This window comes from Carcharhinus amblyrhynchos, chromosome 5, assembly GCF_965287045.1.
Source record: "Carcharhinus amblyrhynchos chromosome 5, sCarAmb.v2.hapA, whole genome shotgun sequence".
In the NCBI taxonomy this organism is placed as follows: Eukaryota; Metazoa; Chordata; class Chondrichthyes; order Carcharhiniformes; family Carcharhinidae; genus Carcharhinus; species Carcharhinus amblyrhynchos.
Genome location: NC_137328.1, coordinates 65,463,727 through 65,484,260, shown reverse-complemented (window position 1 = coordinate 65,484,260; position 20,534 = coordinate 65,463,727). Strand labels below are relative to the sequence as shown.

At 42.9% G+C, this 20,534-nt stretch overlaps 1 protein-coding gene across 6 annotated transcripts in view; it reads left to right on the top strand.

Annotated features, from left to right (window-relative positions):
* The window catches only part of znf608 (zinc finger protein 608), an 89,252-nt gene that overhangs the window by 57,942 nt on the left and 10,776 nt on the right, over positions 1–20,534 (top strand). For all 6 annotated transcript variants that reach the window (XM_080188941.1, XM_080188944.1, XM_080188945.1 and 3 more), the window contains 2 exons: positions 14,373–14,460; positions 17,182–19,678. In XM_080188941.1, coding sequence (XP_080045067.1) covers positions 14,373–14,460; positions 17,182–19,678 — 2,585 coding nt within the window. The remainder of the gene's footprint in view (positions 1–14,372; positions 14,461–17,181; positions 19,679–20,534) is intronic.

Below are 20,534 nucleotides of genomic sequence, written 5' to 3'. Positions count from 1 at the left end.
CCTGGTCTTTATATGCTGAAACCTATATAATGTAAAAATTCCTTCCCTTTTCAAGAATGCCGTGTCTTTGAAAATCTAAGGTTAATCAGCGTGAGGAAGAATAGAGAGGGGGAAAAAAACGAACAAAAGAAGCTTACTGGCCAAATTGGCCTGCGTAAAGAGGCTGTAAAAGCTGTCACAAGCCTGATTGATCTGCTCTCACACTGCAGTCCCTAGTGCAAGGCAATAATGTTCTTGCCTCTTCTGAAAGGGCTTGATGTGCCATCAGGGTTTAGCTTATCAACTGTAGGGCCAACGTTTGAGATGAGGGCAAAGTGTAATCAATAATTTATACAGAAATCTTGCTTTACTCTTGGATGCTCTTCACATGGTTGAGTTTTATATATAAATTACTGTTGCCAGTAGCAAAGCAACCTGTCTAGCAGTTAAGTGTCTTTATGTGGATACTGTTATTAGATGATGGAATTACCTGTATTGGCTAGGTGTTCATCTAAGCAAAAATATGAATTCTGTGATACTCTGAAAAGACAACTTTTCCTTCTAGTTACCAGCATTGGGAAACACCAAAGAAACTGAAAATACATGAACTGTGTGATCCTGTAGTACACATAATGCACAGGGAATGATTCCTGTGTCAATTTATTATCCTATCCGTTGGCTCTGTCTACAGTTCCCGCTGCCTCAGCAAAGCAACCAGCATAATCAAGGACCCCACGCACCCCAGACATTCTCTCTCTTCCACCTTCTTCAATCGGGAAAAAGATAAGAAAGTCTGAGATCACATTCCAACCAAGTGAAGAACAGCTTCTTCCCTGCTACGATCAGACTTTTGAATGGACCTATCTCACATTAAGTTGATCTTTCTCTACACCCTAGCTACGACTGTAACACTACATTCTGCGCTCTCTCCTTTCCTTCTTTAATATGGTATGCCTTGTCTATATAGCACGCAAGAAACAACACTTTTCACTGTATACTAAAACATGTGACAATAATAAATCAAATCATTGTCATGACCATTTTGTTTGGTGTCACCCAACTCCTCAGTTTCACCATGGCGCATTTCCACTAAATGGTGCCCATTTGCAGCCCTTCATGGAAAGTCTTTAAGCTTCATAAAAGATGCAAGCACCTAAATGGGAACTTTCTAAAAATGTTTTAAATATTTAAAAAAATAGTCAGAAAATTACTTCCTTACACCAATGAAGCTAGTAACTGGTTCTGTCAGCCATTTTCCGTTATTTAAAATCAGGGTTTTTTTGCGACTAACTCAGTTTCAACTATATTAATAAAACTTCATCAAGATTCCCACTCCAAAGTATATCAATTTAAAAACAAAATTATATTGTAAATTGCCACCCACCTACATTGGTTCATGGAAGAGCTTACATTCAACAGAATGTAAATTAATTTGAAGGTTAAGTTAAGCAAAAAGGATCACTTTGAAAACTAGTGCAACATTGAGTTTAAGTTGCATCTGGACTTCATCTATGAATGGTGGCACTGAGGAACCACAATGTCCAACTACTTGTGGTTCCAGTAACGGTACTTTTGGAGAGGCAGAAAGTATTTCTTGGTTTAATAGAAATTTGTTCAGTATCAATGAACTTCTGGAGCCAATCCAGAAATAGGGGTAAGAGTAAATTCCAAGAACTGCAGAGCCTATGGAATCAAAGGGAATATGGATTTAAAACTTAGACTACACAGAAATCCCAAGTTGTTTCACCAAGACACCATATAAAGCTGAGAATCTTTGGTTCTTAATGCAGGGTCCAGAGACCTTCCATTGTCTATGCTGTTTCAAGAATTTGATGGAAAATTCAAATTGAACACTAAGAAATACTCTGCTTCTGAGAGATTCAGCATGACCTGGAAATGTGGACTGATGATAAAAGCTTATTCTAAGAAATTGCTGCAGTGGACAGTAAGAGAAACCAGAAGATGACCTTACCAGCAATGGATAGTCCTCATCGACCCAGAAGTGGTAGGACATGTGCTAATGTAGTTAGGAAGAAACAGGAAAGATCTGATAGCATCCCGATACAGTGAGACGTATGATATTGATCAATCTTACTTTTCCATGAACCTCCAGCCTTTGATTCAGAGCTTTGTTACATTTAGGATGGGGTTTAAATGGCTGGTTGTTGTAGCTTTGCAAAAAAATGATTTTGCCCAATTGCTTTGTAAAGAGAGAAGGGGGTCAGTTAACACTATAGCATTGCATTGTACTGCCTGTGAACTCGGGGGAGGCCGCAGTAAATAGAGCTAGGCTTTTGAATTGTACATGTGCTCTATGAGGAAGATAAGGTGTTGATTGTATAATGCTGACACATATTCAGGCAAGTCAATCTGTAACCAGCAAACTGAAGGCTTTTCTGGGAATGGTGCTTTTTCTACTATCCAAGCAAAAGGCGACTTTGCTTCAGTGACTGCTGACAAAGACCCTGTTAACTAACCATGCTCCTGGAGAAGTCTATTAGTTGCACTCCATTAGTCTTGTTTACAGAAAAGCTCTGGTCTCTAAGCACATGATTGAAGCACTTGTAGTTTAATTTTATGCCGAGGATAGAGAACTTTGGAATGTAAGGCAGGAGAGACTGAGGGACGGAAAAGCAATACACAATTTAGATTTATATTTATTTAAAGAAACACAGGCAGGAAAAAACACCAGGTACCATTTCAAGTAACTTCTTGACTTTGTGTGCATTGTTGTGAGCAAAATAAGGCATGTACGGTCGCCATTTTCACATTAAACCCTTGCTGAAATAGTAAACACAGCTGTTCATGGCTTTCATCTAATAGTATAATTATGATTTAAAACTGTGGATTAAGGAGAGATTAATGAACAAAATGTACATGGCAATCTCCTTTCCTTAACATTTAAAAAATGCCTATAACCTTTCAAAGTAAGCCTACTGTGTTTATGTGTGTGTGCGTGTATTCTGCACATTTTCCACAAATTGTCGAAAAGATTAAGCTAATTAATACACGGCAAAGCAGAGACTTTGTAAGAAGATGTCTCTGTAGTGCACAAGACACAATACTTTTCACTGTGTACTAATACATTATAAATCAAATCCAAATAAAAAAAATACTAAAACATGGAGGTGATAGAAAGAAGGAGGTTGAATACAGCCTTTCACATCCCCATGATGTCTCAAAGCACCTCACAACCTATGAAGTACTATTGAAGTGCCATAACTGTTGTTACGTGGACGGGTGCGGCTGACAATTTGTATACCAGTTCATCTGCATTTTTCTCCCCTGGTTGTGTTGGCCAGGGCAATGGAAGAATGAATTCCCCTGCTGGGATCTTTTACACCCACCTGGACAGCCAGACAGGGCCTTGGTTGAAACATCTCAATATAGTGGGCTTTACAGTACAAACAGCGTGTGTAAGGTCCTCTGAAATATAAACAGGCTTTTATTATTTTTTTCTGTTTGGTTTTCATGACATTAAAGGTAAATATGACTTAAAGCCTGTGGTCAGCGAAGCATTGCGTTTTAAAAGGAGTTGTTTCTTTGGCCATGTTAATAAAGAGCTGGTTAAGAGAGTGCTGATTTAGGGAGACAGCAGCTGGGTGCCAAGAGGGCTTATGAATGCTTTTTGTTTTACTTGGAACTGATTGAAAAAGAGCCTGGGGCTGGCACAAATTGTACAGCATTTTTAAAAAGACATTAATGGGCTTTCAGGCATGTTGGAAGCTATGAACCCTTGTAGCTTTGGAACTATAAACAGTTTAGTGTTCCAGAATTTATTTTTGTTAAATAAGGCTTTCAAAAGAAGTTTTATTTTTAAAAAAACAAGTGTCAAAATATTAAGATTGTTGAAGCAATTTGCCTGACTTGTTGGTTTTTGTAAGGTTCTTGTGAAGATGCATAATGGGAAGGCATGTATACAGGTCGCTGAAGAGTGAGATATCTCGTTATGTTTTGATAAATGACTTAACATTACAGAGAAAACAAATAAATTTGCCACACAGTGTCTCGCAGGATGTAAAAATACCAATGTATTCAGAGCTCTGTAATAAACAAAGTCAAATTGACTAATTACAAAATAGTTAAGGCAAACAATTAGTTAATATCACTTGTTTCTGTCATTTAGAACGGTAATATCTTCATAATAATTTAATCACTGGGTTAAAAACATTTTTTAAAATTATTTTAAATAATGACTCCCCCCACATTGTAAATGGTTTTTTAAGGTGTGATATGTGTTTGTGCATGTGTGTATTGAGTATTTGGAAGGTGTTAAGGTTGCAGGAGATTGAATTTGGTGTGAGGGAGAAAAGGGAGGGATTCAGCTCTTAGAGGCCGTGGTTTGGCGGATAATGGCACAAAATCTTTTGCAGTAAACAGTTGCAGTGATCCTATAATTAATGAAGCTGCAGGAAGCAACCGTGACAGAGAAGATGAAAGCCCTGCATGTGAGTGTTCATGATAATTGATGTGCAGCCGTGTAGAAGGATAGCAGTAAGGGAAAGCTGTAAGAAAGGACAGTTGTGGCTTTTATAGTGCAGTGGGAATGGAGGAGGGGGAAAGCTGCAGCCATGCTACCAGTTCCCACTCATCCATGGAGCACAATGAGGCTTATTAATATGGATAGGATATTGATATTTAATTGTGTGTGTGATTTACAGAGAGTGGAAGTCCTTGAAGGAGAGTTTAAAGGTCAGCTCCTGGGATTAATCAAAAGGCTTTTTGAGTTTGAAATGAAAGAAAACGGCTGTGGGTAAAAGGCCTTGAACTGTATATAGGGAACAGACCCAAACTCCCCTTAACAGGCAGAAGTTTCATTTCAGTGACATTTTGCGAAACGTTTTGAGAAACATAAGAATATCATTGTGTTTTGCTGTTGGGGTGAAATTGTTTTTTAAGAACCATTTTTCCATTTTATCTTATCTTTCAATTTACAAGGCACCCTTCATGTATTATTTATTGACTGAAGCAGTTCATCGTCCAAAGTCCTGTTCCAGATCTTCATTGGTTTGAGCGTCCATGTTCATGTCCTTTTCAAGGACGTACCTATTTCTGGACAATCCATAATTTTGACAACATTTTCTGGTTTTGTTTGTCACAAGAGGAGTTAGTATGCAATATAAAATTCGGTCTCTGTCGTTACCTTTATTTTTCATTTGGCCTTTTACACTCTATTAAAATTGAACACATTTGGCAAGTTAGGAATCTGACAAGCTAAGTGAATGGGCAAATGCATGTATAGATTCAATATATTTCAGATAAATGTGAGGCTATCTACTTTGGTAGCAAACACAGGAAGGCAGATTATTATCTGAATGTCTATTAATTAAGAGAGGGGAACGTGCAGCAAGACCAGAGTGTCCTCATACCAGTCACATCTAGGTGAAGCAGGCGGTAAAGCAGCCAAATGGGATAAAAGCCTTCATCATGAGGGGTATCGCGTACAAGAGCAGGGATGTCTTGCTGCCATTATACAGGGACGTGGCAAGATCATACCTGGAATATGTGTGCAGTTTTGGTCTTCTTATCTAAGGAAGGATGTTCTTGCTCTAAAGGAAGTGTAGTGAAGGTTTACCAGACTTATTTTTTGGAAGGTGGGGCTGGAGTATGAGGATAGTTTGAATGTGTTAGGATTATATTCGGTGGGGTTTAGAAGAAGAGCGGGAATCTCATAGAAACCACTAAAATTCTAACAGAGTTAGAAAGATAGATGCAGGAATGATGTTCCTGATGGTAAGGGAGTCCAAAACCAGCGATCACAGACTGAGGATAACAGGTAAACAATTTAGGACTGAGATAAGCCTGTGTAATTCACCACAGAAAGCAGTTGAGGCCAAAACATTGTATATTTTTAAGAAAAAGTTAGATATAGCTTTTGGGGTGAAGGGGATCAAAGGATGAAGGGGAAGGCAGGATCAGGCTATTGAGTCGGATAATTGGCCATGAAGGGCCAAATGACCTATTTCCTATGTAAGAATCAGATATGTTTGCAACCTATGACAGGAGTGGCCAAACATATGTCTTAATGGGCTGTATAATTGTGCACCACGGAGCTACAGTGGAGATATGAAGCTCAAATCCATGCACCTATTAACTTGCATATTTCTCACATGTCTGCTGGCACTAGCAGTTTTTCATTTAGATGTTATTTAGCCGCTTAACTGCTTGTTAGTGTCATTTTGTGTTTGTGCATTCTTGCAGTGTGGGATGACTATGCTAACCAAAAAAAAACTGATTGTATTACAAAAAATGTAATCCTTTGGTCATGAAATACTTTCGGAGTGTCTTGAAGACAGGAAAAACAGTGTATAAATGTAAATGTAAATGTCGTGTTTATTAATGCAAATCCCTTTATATAATATAGTGATGATTTTTAACCATAGAGCTTTTCACCAATTTTTATAGAGCATCTCCCAAAGATTATTGTATTATACTCGTCAGGGATCTGAATCTAATTTGGAGTGAGGAGACACAAGTCTTATTTTCTACTTTTAGGTAAATTGGAGCTGAGATTGTGCGTTTGTCTGGATAAGTCAACCAAGTGATGAGGGAATACTGGTTGTGTGGCTGGAAGGAATAATTTAACTTGAAGCTTACTTGTTTAGAGTTCTCAGTCCCTTCCCACAGAAGAAGTGGCTGCACGTGGACATGTGTGGGCGGGGAAAGTGCTGGCGGGTTACCTGTTTCTGGGGCGGAGGGGATTTTCGAATTGTAAAGCCAGATGTTAGCTAACCACTCAGAATTTGGTCTGTGCTTAAGCAGTGAATAAGCTTGAATGTGGTTTTCTTAGAACAGCAATGATTTTATGTTTGGATCAATATTACACATCAGGCGGCAGAACAAAGGCTGCTGAGATATGACAGTGATGAAAATCTCATAGCATTGGAACACACAGTCCCCAATGGCAAACATTCTTCCGTTTTGTGCTGGAGTTTCATTTCAGTAGATACACTGTTCTGTGCAGCTGAGAACAAGTTTCACTTGAAAATTGCAGATAAAGCTGGGGGAGAGTTGACATTTAACAAACATTGCCTTGGTGGCTGGTGGCAATTTTTCAGTTGTTCACACCCTATAATTATGCGAGCGGAGGTGGGTGAATTTCCAAACAGATTGCCTCAGTTTCCTGAAGGGCTGTAAATATAGTCCACTTTCAGAGCTTAAGGATAACAGGAAATATTGGTGAAAGAAATACTCTGTACGAGGTGATGCTACTTTGGCTTTCTGAGTATTCGTCAAGATTTGACCCATTTTATCCTTGCTGCTGTTCCCTAATTGTGCTGTTTTCAGGGATACAATTTACATCTAGTTTTGAGCCCATGCAAACACTATTCAACTGTGCACACGCACACTATTTGACAGCAGCTGACGCCACACTTCTTGTCCACGTTTCTGTACTTCTAGGTAAGGCCTCTGGATACCCAGGAGGACTGGAAAACCTAGCCAATTAATTTTTCCCCTCCTCTAATGCAGAAGTGCTGGGACTAATTGTAGGTAGCCTAAGGATGTGCCCGGAGATTTTACTGGTTGTAAGTCTCAGCTACTAGAGAAGCGGTCTAGTTGATACTGTGAAGTCCTGGCCCTGTTATGTTTAGTGGCTGTTGTATGCCTCTCATTGAAAGTTCTGTAACAACCACAGGAGTTTTCCAACAAAGTGCACTGATCCCCCGAATGTCAATGTGTTACCCAATTCTGAAGCTTTAACTCAGAGGAACTTATATCATCAGGCAAGTTTATTTTAAAGCATAACTCATGCTTTATGGCTTTCATAGCCTGAAGAACAGTGACAGCAAATGTAACTTGTATTTCTGTTTGTTAAACCTTGGTGTGTTTTCCAGTTATAACAAAAATGTTTACGGTATTAGATTATTCTCAAACCTTCCTCTTCCATTTTTGGTACATGAGCAGATGTAGTCCAGGGACGATCAGTAATAATCTGGGAGCGCTCATCCGTCCTTTCACAGAAGACAAATGACACAGTCAGCCCTACAATTTATGGCATAATGTGCTCCAGAGCATAAAGTGTTTCATTCTATTTCTCCTTGTGCTGTTGCCCTCCACTGTACTGCAGCACATTATTTGTTCAGATAAGCCTGGTCCTTAGCATTACAAGGGGTTACTAATCACCACTTTGTACTCAAGATAGTTTGACGCTGAGCAATAATTGACATTTCCCTGACCTAAAGGTTTGAAACTGTGCAGCACAATTATATCTAGGAATGTTGTACTTTTATACGGAACTCCTGCAGTTCTTACAGAACCATTAGTTGCACAGGACATAAGGCAGCCATATGTACCTTTTACCATCTCTAACTCATTGTACGGGACAGATTTTCCTCTTGTACAGTGGGACAGGTGTGCTGCATTCCAGATTTGCAATTCTCCCAGTAAATGTTCCTTTATGCGCTGTACCCAGACAATTACTAAACACAACACCCAAGTGCAAAAAAGCAATATCGGCAGTGTTGGCAGTAAGCTATTTAGTGCATTGGAAGCAATATGAAATAATAGGAAATTACACTTCAGGTAATGTGTTGGAGTATCACACTGTGCTTCTTGTATGATGCTCTCAATTTGTCATTTCAAATGACTCTTATTACTCCCATGACCATGGCAGACCTGTGGCCACCAATATAATAACATCTTTAGTCAGCTACAGTACCAAGTGCAGCTCCCAGAAATCCGCAGTAGTTATACTATTATGCTGTAACTAGAACAGTCAAAAACTAGCGAGGCTGGCAGCTGGATACAATAGATCCTGGCCTTGTAATTAAATTGTATCTAATGTCCTGTTAGGAGTAGATTGGGCAGGAAGGAGATTCCCTACGTTAGTGGTTCCCATACCCAGGCCTTCAGTGGAATTTAAGGGGACAATTCTCCTGTCCTGTGTACACACCCCCCCCCTCCCCCAGCATGAATTGCGTGAGTGGAGAATTGAGCAAGGGAGAGCCAAATGTGATTTGCACCATGGAACCTCTTTTATTGTCACATGTATTAACATATAGTGGAAAGTATTGTTGCATGCTAATACAGACAAAACATACTGTTCACAGAGAAGGAAACGAGAGAATGCAGAATGCAGTGTTACAGTCATAGCTAGGGTGTAGAGAAAGATCAACTTATTGCAAGGTAAGTCCATTCAAAAGTCTGACAGCAGCAGGGAAGAAGCTGTTCTTGAGTTGCTTGGTACGTGGGATTTCCATGACGGGAACCGTAGTGATCCTCGTCAGCGAGGAGCTCGACTGGTGAGCAGGTAAGTTCAAGTGAGCTCGGACGATCGCATCTGAGATTCATTAATAATAACCTCATAAGTATCGAAATTAGCCTAGCGCCCTTCCTGGGCATGAAGCCAATTTCACTGGCAAAGCAGAGCCAGTAATGTTGTGAGACGAGAGAAACCAGGCGCAACCCCAATTTCTCACCTCTCACCCAATCTTACCGGCTCACTATGCTGGCCAACCAGCAGGATGAGCTGATAAGATCACCCCTCAGCAGCTGTCTCAAACTCTCATGGTGCGAAAGTCGCCAAGCAGGATGTGTAATTGACCTAGGCAGCCACCTCATTTGAAAAAGGTGTTTGGACTCTTATGCTAAGACAGCCCCACCACCCACCCACTTCCTCCAAGCTCGCTGCTTCCTCTAACTCTGCACTGCTCCTGCCCACCTTCTGAAGGACACCAGGAAGAGGAGGGAGCAGCAAGGGGAGCAGGAGGCGGACACGGGGGAACGAACACACAACAGTGGCAACATGGTGGGAGAAATACACACGTGCTGGCTGACGGAATGTGTACCGAGTTCCTGTTGGTGGCGCGAATTACAGTGATCAAATTAACATGTGCAAAACTTCACACACTTGTTTCTTCTCCCAGACAGGGCAGTTCTCTGCAGCCTGGGATTCAGTCTGTGGTCAGCACAAATTAAAATGCCTGATTAACCTGAATCTCCTGAAGCAGGTTTATTTTAGTATGCGCTAAGTGGTAGGAAATCTGTACTTCATTTGTGCTCGAGTACAGTTTTTTTCCCAGTCTTGGTGTAGTCCTTGTGGTTATCAGGCTAATATAAAGATGTTGCTCCTTATTAGTTGCCTTTACCTGCACCACTTAAATAAAAAGCTACAGGCTATTCAATAAAAGAGAAAAACATGGAGTAGAATCCTGCAAGCTCTTAATTCCCTTCCTTTCACACAGCAGTTAACTGGGAGGATCTGGTATGCCCACCCACTACCGGTTTACATGTAGAAATGTAGTACTGTGCAATTGGACGCGGAGCCCCATTGTTCATCTAGCTCAGAGATCCCTCAGACAAAAACACTTTCATCTATAAATAGCTTTAATGTAAGTGAAATTGGTGCTTCTTTCCACGTATGCAAAACATCGTAAATTTTCATTACCTGGTGCAGCCTGTCACCAAAGAAAAACATGTTTTTGCAGTCGGTCTTTATTTGCCTTTTTTTTGAAAGCTGAACAGACTTGCCAGTCTGCGTTTCGCCACAAAGCTTTATTTGTCTTGACATTATCTAAATACTGTGAGAAGCATTTAGGGTCTGTGAGGCGATGGAAGGATTTCTCACTGCACTCCACTGCTAAAATGTGTTGCAAGTGTTGAGTGGAGCTCTGACAGGGGCCTCAGTGTATGGTGTTCATGGGTGTAATTTAACAGTGTAATTTTTTATGAGTCCTGTGGTTAAAAGGGCATGGCGGCATGCAGCATGCTTCAGTAAACCCCCTAGCAGTTAAAAAAGAAGGTCAGAGGCTGTTTACGTGAAGATGTTTGGAATTCCAGAGCTGGCATGACTCCTCCAACAATAAGCTGCAGGTCTGCCGACTTCTGTGGAAAATCTTCCATTTGGCTAAGGTGCTGGGGGTTTTTTTTGAGCTGGATGTTGATTTATCATTAGCCGCGTCCGTGAGAGAAAAGGTTAATTTGATGCATGGGTTTTGGCAGCAAGCTCCAATTGATCAAGCCTTTTTTTCGCCTTCCCTGGTCGATTGAACTATCAGCCATGAGATTCAGGTTTGATGTGATTCTGAAAGGGACGGGGGCAGCCTTTAGGCCGGGGATGAACATTGCCAGGTTTTTTTCTTAGTTAAAATTGATTTCTTTGCAGGCTCACATTTGGGTTCTTTTCGAGCCACTGGAAACAGTATTTTGTTTTGGTTATGGTACTGCAGTGTTTTCTCTTTGCTAAAGCTCCTTTCCTTTGTGCTTTGTGCTGCAGAGCTGAGGAGGGACCAATCAACTTGCAGTGCTCACAGCAGGAGTGAGCCAATAAAGTGGCTCCTTTGGTTTGGCATAGCAAAACCCCGAAGGGAAATGCTTAAACAAAGGCTTTCACTGCAGACAAATGTTAAGTGTCTTCACTGGTCTCCCGTCTTCCATAGTTTTATTGCAGCAGCCCCTGAAAGGACTTGCTTGTCCCTTTCTCTTCAAAATTCTGAAGCTCTTTCTCGTTTTTTTTGCAAGCATTTTTAATTATACATTTGTGTTTCATCTTTTTTTCTTGTTCTGTCTCTGTTGTCACAGCTGCACTGCTGCAGTCAGTTGTGACTGGAACTAGTCGTCTCTGGGATGGGTCTGAAGGAGGGAGAGAGAGAGAGAAAAAAACCCTCTGGCGATACAAATGCATTAGTGTTGTAAATATTGTTGACATGTTCAAGAATTTAACACAGCTGAGAGGTCCACAATACCATAGCTAGCATTGTGAAAGGAGGAGAACGGCCAAATAGTTTGAGCCACCCTTATTTCATGGATTTTCCAGATGGGGGGATTTTTTTTAATTGTGGGAGGGATGGTTGGAGAAAAGTTTGAGGACAGACACATTACCAACGTACTGTGGCATCGCCTGTTTTAGGCCTGTCTTGCTTTCTCACCTCATAAAATGCAGCAGTGTGACCTGGAGATAAGAACACCAGCACGTTTAGGTTCTTCCCCACAGTAGCATTTTGACAGTTCTTCAGGGAATTAAATTGTGGGATTGTTCAGTTTACAGGTCCTCGGGGACCTGAGCTGGAGAAGGTTGCTCCTTTCTATGTGACTGCAGTGTCGGTCGGTGAGGGGTTTTGTAGTTTTATTCAGTTCGGATGAAACTCTTGATAATTGAAGGTTATGAAGGTAACCATCTTGCCCTGATAAGATATGGACTTTCCACAGAAGATCAAGTTCAAAGCATCTCTGCTTTGGAAATGAATAGCGGGAAAAAAGGAAAACCTTTCATTCAGAGTAAAATATATATTCATAATTCCTTACTGTATGAGGGAAATGCAGTACATTGGGTATTTATTTATTTAATGTATCTCCAACCCTGGAAGATAGAAAAATACTGAAGAGAATTCAGTTGGTCCTTGAAATGGATATTTTCTTCTTTGAAGAGATCCATCTGCCCGCCTTAGTTCCTCAGAGAAGAAACCCACCGAGTGACGAATGAAATGTGAGAAGTAAGCTGTATTATATGAGGATATGTAATTCTAATTGAATAGACAGAAAAAAAGTTGCTGTTATTACTTGATGATAGTTGTACACATAGTGTACCACAATTATAAACACCAGGTCGAAAGTCAGGGATTTAATCACCAGCAAACCAACATTGCGTATCGTTCCGATGATGAAAGAAAGCTAGTTCTTAGGGAAATATTTTCGGTGAAGGAGGTTACATTGGGTGCCATTTCTGTCAGAATTGTGCATAATGGCGCTCAGCACAATCAACTTTAATATCTTAGTTTGAAAAAGAAATTACTTTGTGTTGACAAATGGACAGTAATAATTTGTATACAAGAGAAAAATCAAGTCATTTTGCAATCGAGGTGATTGCATTGATTTCACTCATGTAGAGAAAAGAACCTTTGTTTGACAAGGATTCAGACGGCGAGGTGTGAATGAGAGCTTTGAGGAGGAATTTGATTGACTGGTGTAAATCATTCCGCTAGGGAAAGGTTATGTTGTTGATTTTCCCTCGCCTGCCTCCACGCACCCGCTGCAGCCCCACCACCCCCCCCCCCCCCCCCCCACCCCAGCCCCCACCTCCCAATTCAGCAGAAAGGAAGCGTTCACAGATTGTTCCTGGTCAGCGCAGAGAGAGCTTTCCAGTCCTGCAGACGGGCTCAGTGTGCGCTGGCAGCTTGCCAAGCAAAAGCAATTACGTGTAATAATAGCAAAAATTAAGAGGTGAGTGTTGCCGTTTTACAGCAGGACGTGGCAAGAACCATTTCCTTCTGTCAGCCGTATCTCGATTACACACCAGAAAGAAAACAATTTCCTGTCGGTCTTGACTTGAGGTCAGTGAAGCCAGAAAGAGGAAGAATGCAAAGCCTCAGTCATAGAAAACAAATGTGTATCAAGTGCATGTCAGAACGCTAAAAAAGGACTCCCAAGGCCAAAAATTTAGCAACCACTCTCCCCCCCTCCCTGAGCAGGGAAGCGTGAAATTACATAGACAGGATTCCCCCTGGGATCCCACCTGCCTCCAACTGGAAGCAATTTTACGGTGGGGCGGGCAGGGATTGCAGGGTGGGATAAGCCTGCCCTTGCCCCAGTTAAGGCCCTTAAGTGATCAATTAACAGCCACTTAAAGGTCTTTTCCCACTCAGCCTCAATTTTTAGGCTGGCGGGCTCGTGACATATCGGAGGAGGGGGCACCAAAAAATCACCAAAGCCATACCTCTGGCAGAAAGGGGAGGGGGCACCTCTATCAGAACCCCCTTTTTGACCTTCAAAACATAGAGACATCCGATTCTCTCTCCCCTCCTGGCCTATACCCCCTCCCCTCCCAACCTATTCCCCTCATTGTTCCCCTCCTGGTCTATTTCCCTCACCTTTCCCCTCCCCTCCTGGCCTATTTCCTTTTCCCTCTTGGCCTATCCCCCCCACCCTTCCCTTCCCAGCCTCCCCACCACCCCCACCCCCCCTTCCCCTCCCGGTCTATTCCCCTCACCTTTCCCCTCCTCTCCCCACCCTTCCCCTCCTGGTCTATTCCCCCCCCAACCTTCCCCTCCCCTCTCTTCCCGGCCTATTCCCCTCACCCTTCCCCTCCTCTACCGGCCTATTGCCCCTCTCAAGGCATTGCCTACCATCCCTTCCAGGGGACCCATTCCACTTACTTAATTACTGAAGTGCCTCTTCCCACCGCTGCAGCGTTGTGTCAGGAGGTCTAGGGAGCTGCCAGCGAACCTAATTGACCTGCTCTCCAAGGCTGCACCTTAACCCAAGTGAGAACGGAAATCCCACCTTCTGTCAATCAGTGCTCATTAGAGAATGAAAGGGCAACACACATGTCAGAGAGGGTGGGTGGGGGAGGAATGTGTTCTCCACTGGCTCTCTGGAGCCCCTACCATCCTAAAATCCAGGCCCAAATGTAAAGATCATTTATTTATTATCTTTTATCCTTTTCTTCTCTCCTGCAGGTGTTCTGGTGGTCAATGTGACCTGGCGAAATAAAACGTACGTTGGGACACTTTTGGACTGCACAAAACATGACTGGGCACCTCCACGGTAAGGCAACTTCTGGTCCACTTGAAATCCCCTGGATAATTGCAGAAAAACTTTAGAATTCGACATTGTGCCTGCTTGGAGGCGTTATATCATGGAAGATATACTGGATGGAGAAACAGGCTGCTTGTACCTAGCTGGTATTAGTTTCAGTGGCTTCAGTGAAGTGTGAGATAAAGATAAGTACAGACCAGAGATCTGTTCAGCCCATCTAGTTCATTCTTCCATAGGAACGTGTTGTCAAAACAGCCGGGTGGTGAACAATAGCATACTGTTGCCTGGTCTTCAAATGAAATCCTATAATTGAATACAGTGACATACACTGCATAACTGAACACCTCCAAAACGAAAGAGAAAGTACTGCAAAATCTCAGCAGGTCTGGCAGCATCTATAAGGAGAGAAAAGAGTTGACATTTCGAGTCCAGATGACCCTTTGTCAAAAAGAAAGTGGGAGATATTTATACTGCAGGGTGAGGAAATAAAAGATGAGTCACAACCACAGAAACAAGGGGAAAAGGCTGTTAATGGCAGTCCATAGAGAGAATAGAGAGTGTGAATGGCCAAATGGCAGAGAAGCTGAAATGAGGGCATGAGCTGTGACAGATGACGATGTGGGGGGAGATGGGTGGGAGAGAGGTAGATTTGAGAAAAGGGGGGGAAAGGGAAGCAAAGAGGGAGAAAAGATAAGAAAGGGAGATAAAATAGGGGGAAAGAATGAGAAAGGGGAAGAAAAATGAAGAAAGACAATAAAGAAATAAAAGGTAGAGAATAGTTAAAAATATACTAAAAACAAAGGGGTTGGGGTGGGATAGAGCAAATCATCTGAAGTTGCACTTCGGAAACTGTCTCTGTTTCATCTATAAAAGTACTGATGAGTCGCCAATTAATGCCTCCTGCCTGAATACAATTAACGTCCAATTGATATACAGTTCACACTGAAAATCACCCCAACACATGATTTTAACTGCTTTTTCAGAAATGCCTACAGTTTTGACTTCACTTCCTTCCTGGAAGATCTTTTACTAACAAGTGCTTCTTGACATCAGTTTTGAACTTGCCTTTTCCTAGTTTGTACCTTTGTCTCATAGAGTCATTGAGATATACAGCATGGATCCAGGCCGTTCAGCCCAACCCGTCCATGCCAACCCAGTTTCCTAAACTGAACTGAAATTGGCCCATATCCCTCTAATCCTTTGCCTTCCTGCTTGGTGATCCTTCAATCCCTCCAGATTGTGCTCAGGATTCACCTTCTCTGATCCATTCAGAAAAAGGATTGAAAAGTACCAATGATCCTCTCTCATTCTGTTTCCATTGGAGGTTGATGAATTCAAGCTTTTCTTGGTTGATCACAGAGCTTATCCCGCTGGGATTGTAGTTTAGCTTTGTGACTCTTTAGGTGCAGAACTCAGGGTGTGGCCTGACCAGAGTACAATACCATTCAGCACGATAGCCTTTGTCTCTGATTTATTCTCTAAAACTTTTGGCCATGTAGCTGAAATTCTACTTGCATTGCTGTTTGTCTATGGCTCAATCCAAGATTTATTTCAGTCCCTCCCTTGGCTAGTTGTACACCATTAATTCAGCATGTATGGCTGCCACTTTCACAGCAGCTACAAAGTATATCACAGGCCCAAAGCACAGCACGTTGGTTAGCACTGCTGCCTCACAGGGGCCCGGGTTTGATTCCAGCCTTGGGTGACTGAGTGAAGTTTGCACATCCTCTGTGTGAGTTTCCTCCGGATGCTCCGGTTTTCTCCCAAATACAAAGATGTGAAGGGTAGTTGGATTAGCCATATGAGAAATTTTAGGGATAGGGCAGAGGATAGGGCCTGGATAAGATACTATGCCAGAGAGTCGGTGCCGACTCGATGGGCCGAATGGCTTCCTTCCGCACTGCAGGGATTCTAAGACAGTCCCAATGTTGAAATTAACCAGACTGATTTGATATAAGAACTCAACAGACACGAGAGATCAGTGTGTTAGCACTGTGGTTAGCACTACTGCCCCACAGCACCAGGGACCTGAGTTCAATTCCATCCTTGGGTCTGTGTGGACTCTGCACATTCTCCCAGTACCTGCGTGGGTTTCCTCTGGATGCAACAGTTTCCTCCCACAGTCCAAAGATTTGCAGGTTGGGTGGATTGGCCATGGTAAAATGCATGGGGTTACAGGAATGTGGCAGAGGGGAGGACTGAGTGGGATACTCTTTCAGAGAGTCGGTGTAGACTCGATGGGTCAAATGGCCTCTTCTGCACTGAATGGATTCTGTAAGATAAACCTAGTTCCCAGATTTAAAGAGTTATTCCCAGATTTAAAATGCTACTGCATTTCCTTACCCGGGTTTGATAGAAACCAACGGCACCAACATATTTAAAAATGATGGGAGGGATTTTACGGCCTCACTCGAGCGAGATCGGAAGTTTCTACCTGAGGTCAAAGGACATTTCTGTTGTCCGCTCCTCCATGGTGGGCAGGACGATAGAATTCCAGCGTCATTGCAGCTCAGCAACCACAAGAAGTATTTTACAATCTATTACGCAAGTTTATCTAAAAAATATATGGCATATTGCCCGCATTTCACTTGATACTTCTGAGCTCCTGGATTTAAAATATCGTCAAAAGTAATTTTTCTGTTTCTTAATGGTATTCATTTTTACTGTGACTGAGTTTCAACGTGTACCGTTGAGGCTAACACTAACTGAGATGTTCTTTATGTTCCACAGATTTTGTGAATCGCCCACAAGTGACGTTGAAATGCGAGCAAGCCGAGGTCGGGGCAAAAGGGCAAGGTCTGTCGCTAACACTCCAATGAACGAAGCCGCGTTTACCGAGTCCAGGGGCTTGCAAAACAAGAACAGAGGTGGCGCCAATGGAAAAGGACGCCGGGGAAGTCTTAACTCGAGTGGACGTAGGACACCCCCGAACTGTACCATGGAGGATGTGAAAACCAGTCCCTCACCCATCAACAAAAGGAAAAACAAGCCCCCCATGGAGTTGGACCTAAACTCCAGCTCTGAGGACACCAAGTCTGGGAAGAGGGTCCGCACCAATTCGAGAAGTACTCCGACCATGCCGCAGGGGAAGCCTGAGGCTACTTTTGTGGATCAAGGCTGCTCTTCCCCAGTGTTAATCGACTGTCCTCATCCAAACTGCAGTAAGAAATACAAGCACATCAATGGTTTGCGTTACCACCAGGCCCACGCGCACTTAGACCCTGAGAATAAACTGGAATTTGAACCGGACATTGAAGACAAAATGTCAGACTGCGAGGAGGCATTGAGTAACGTGGCAATTGGCGTTGACCCCGCTGAACCGGGAAGTGGCACGTTGCTTTCTGGTGGTGGATTAGGTTACGATCAGATAAAAGCACCTCCGTCACCCCTTTCCAGCACCCCAGGCACCCCAAAGGGCCGCAAAGACTTGCTTAACAGTGCTCAAAGCCCACTCGTCAATTCTAAATCTGGGAAGAATGCTAGTAAAAGGAAAGGTCTGAATAATGACCTGAATAACCTTCCTGTGATTTCCAATATGACTGCTGCTTTAGAGAGTTGTTCAGTTCCTGACGGCAGCTCTGCTTCAGAAATGCCCAAACTGGAGGTGGAAGGGGTCATAGATAAGAAAAACCTGGGTGACAAAGAAAAGGGGAAAAAGAACAGCAATGGAAAAGTGGATAAAACGTTATCAAAGCCTAAGACAACAAGGCCAATTGCCCCTGCCCCTCCCCCACCACAATTGATCGCCATTCCCACAGCAACATTCACAACCACTACTGCAGGAACAATACCAGGGCTACCTTCTCTTACTACAACTGTTGTCCAGGCAACACCAAAGAGTCCACCACTGAAACCTATTCAACCAAAGCCGACCATTATGGGAGAGCCGAGTGCGGTAAACCCAGCCCTGTCCTCGCTCAAAGATAAAAAGAAGAAAGAGAAGCGAAAATTAAAAGACAAAGAGGGCAAAGAGACGGTAAGCCCAAAGATGGACTCAAAACTCGGGAAACCTGAGGATTTAAAAGCTTCCGCAAAAGAGCTGACTTCACATTTTTTAAAAGAGCATCTCAGCAAGAATGAAGTGCTTGTGAATGGCTTGTGTGACTCTCAGGAGAGCAGAATGGCTAGCATAAAAGCCGAGGCTGATAAGGTTTACACATTCACAGACAATGCACCCAGCCCTTCCATCGGGAGTGCCTGTAGGCTGGAGTGCAGCAATCTGGTGAACGGACAATCTCCCATGACGCCATTGCACGTTTTAACACAAAATGGTGGCGACGGGACGGCCACTAAAACAAACAGCCCAGCTTACTCGGACATTTCTGACGCTGCGGACGACGGGGGTTCTGACAGCAGGTCAGAAGGCGCAAGGTCAAAGACTAATTCTCCCGCAGATACAATTTCCTCCAAGGACACTATTGTAAAAGCTCACTCCTCAGCCTCTTCTCAGCCAGCACAAAGCAAAGAGACCCATTCACCTTTTTACCATGGTTACGAGCCTTACTATTCCCCTAATTACATGCACCCTAGTCAGGTCAGCAGTGCCACAACTGGGAACACTTCTTCATCGCAGAGCATCAAAGTGAAAAAGGAGATGGAGGAAGAGACCGAGAAAAAGGACAAGGTGGAGATTTTGGATGTTAAAAAGAGTGACACAAACACAGTAAATGCTCAAGCTCAGCACCAGTCCGTTATCACACAACGACACCCGGCACTTGCCCAATCACTCTACTATGGACAGTACGCATATGGCCTCTGCTACGTTGACCAGAAGTCAATAATGACAAATCCTTCTTACAGGCAACAGTACGAGAAATTCTACGAGGAGCAGCGGTTTGCGGAGCAGAAGCTGCAGCAGCTGGGGAGAGACAGTGAAAGGAAAGTAGAAGGGCAGCAAAAGGAACTGGGCAAAGATGAACTGAAACAGAAAAATATTCCGACCGCGACCATTTCAAAAGCCCCTTCTACCCCTGAGCCACACAAAAGTAGCTCCAAGGCCAAGGACTCGTTCTTGCTGTCAGAGTCGTCAAAGGCCGGGCTTGTGAGCAAACCAGAGGAGCTTGTGAAATCCCACATTCAACCAGTACAGCAGCAGCAACTAACCATGGACGGGTTCAAAGCCAAGCAATTGGAAAATCATCAGCTCATCAAGGAGGCAGTGGAGATGAAGTCTGTCATGGACTCTATGAAACAGACAGGAGTCGATCCCACCATTCGCTTTAAACAGGTTAGATGGGTGTTCAATAAAAATAGCAAACTACTGTGGACGCTGGAATCTGAAACATAAACAGAAAATGCCAGAAAATCTCAAGGGGTCTGACAGCATCTGTGGAGAGAGAATAGAGCCAACGTTTCGAGTGTGGATGACCCTTTGTCAGAACTCTGACCAGACTCGAAACATTGGCTCTATTCTCTCTCCACAGATGCTGTCAGATCCCTTGAGATTTTCCAGGATTTTCTGTTGGATGGATGTTTGTTGTTTCTGGGTGGCCGATGATATTGGGGTTAGCATGAATTCTCAATGCAAATTTTATCTCATTTTTATGTTTATATATAAAATATATATTGCTCTCCCAGTGATTAATGGGTAAGTGCACCTTAAGTTTGAGGTTCTGAGTCCAGTAACAACATTTTGTGTCAGAATTCGTTACGTTTGTCTAGGAAATGTTCCCATCACTCTCCACGGTGCGATAAGAGAAAATAGATGGAGGAATGGTTGCCAAACCATGACCATGGTTAGAAAAGTCGGCAGGAGGTTTGAAAGGCTTTTTTTTAAAGTTAAATGGCAAACAGAAGGATTTAAGGAGAAAGTTCTGCAACATGGGATTAACGAATCTGTTTAAAGTTTATTTATTAGTGTCACAATAGGCTCACATCAATACTGCAATAAAGTTACTGTGAAAGTCCCCTAATCGCCACATTCTGGTGTCTGTTCGGGTACACCAAGGAAGAATTTAGTATGGCCAATGCACCTAGCCAGCACGTCTTTCAGACTGTGGGAGGAAACGGGAGCACATGGAGGAAACCCATGCAGACATGGGGAGAATGTGCAAACTCCACACAGACAGTGACCCAAGCCTGGA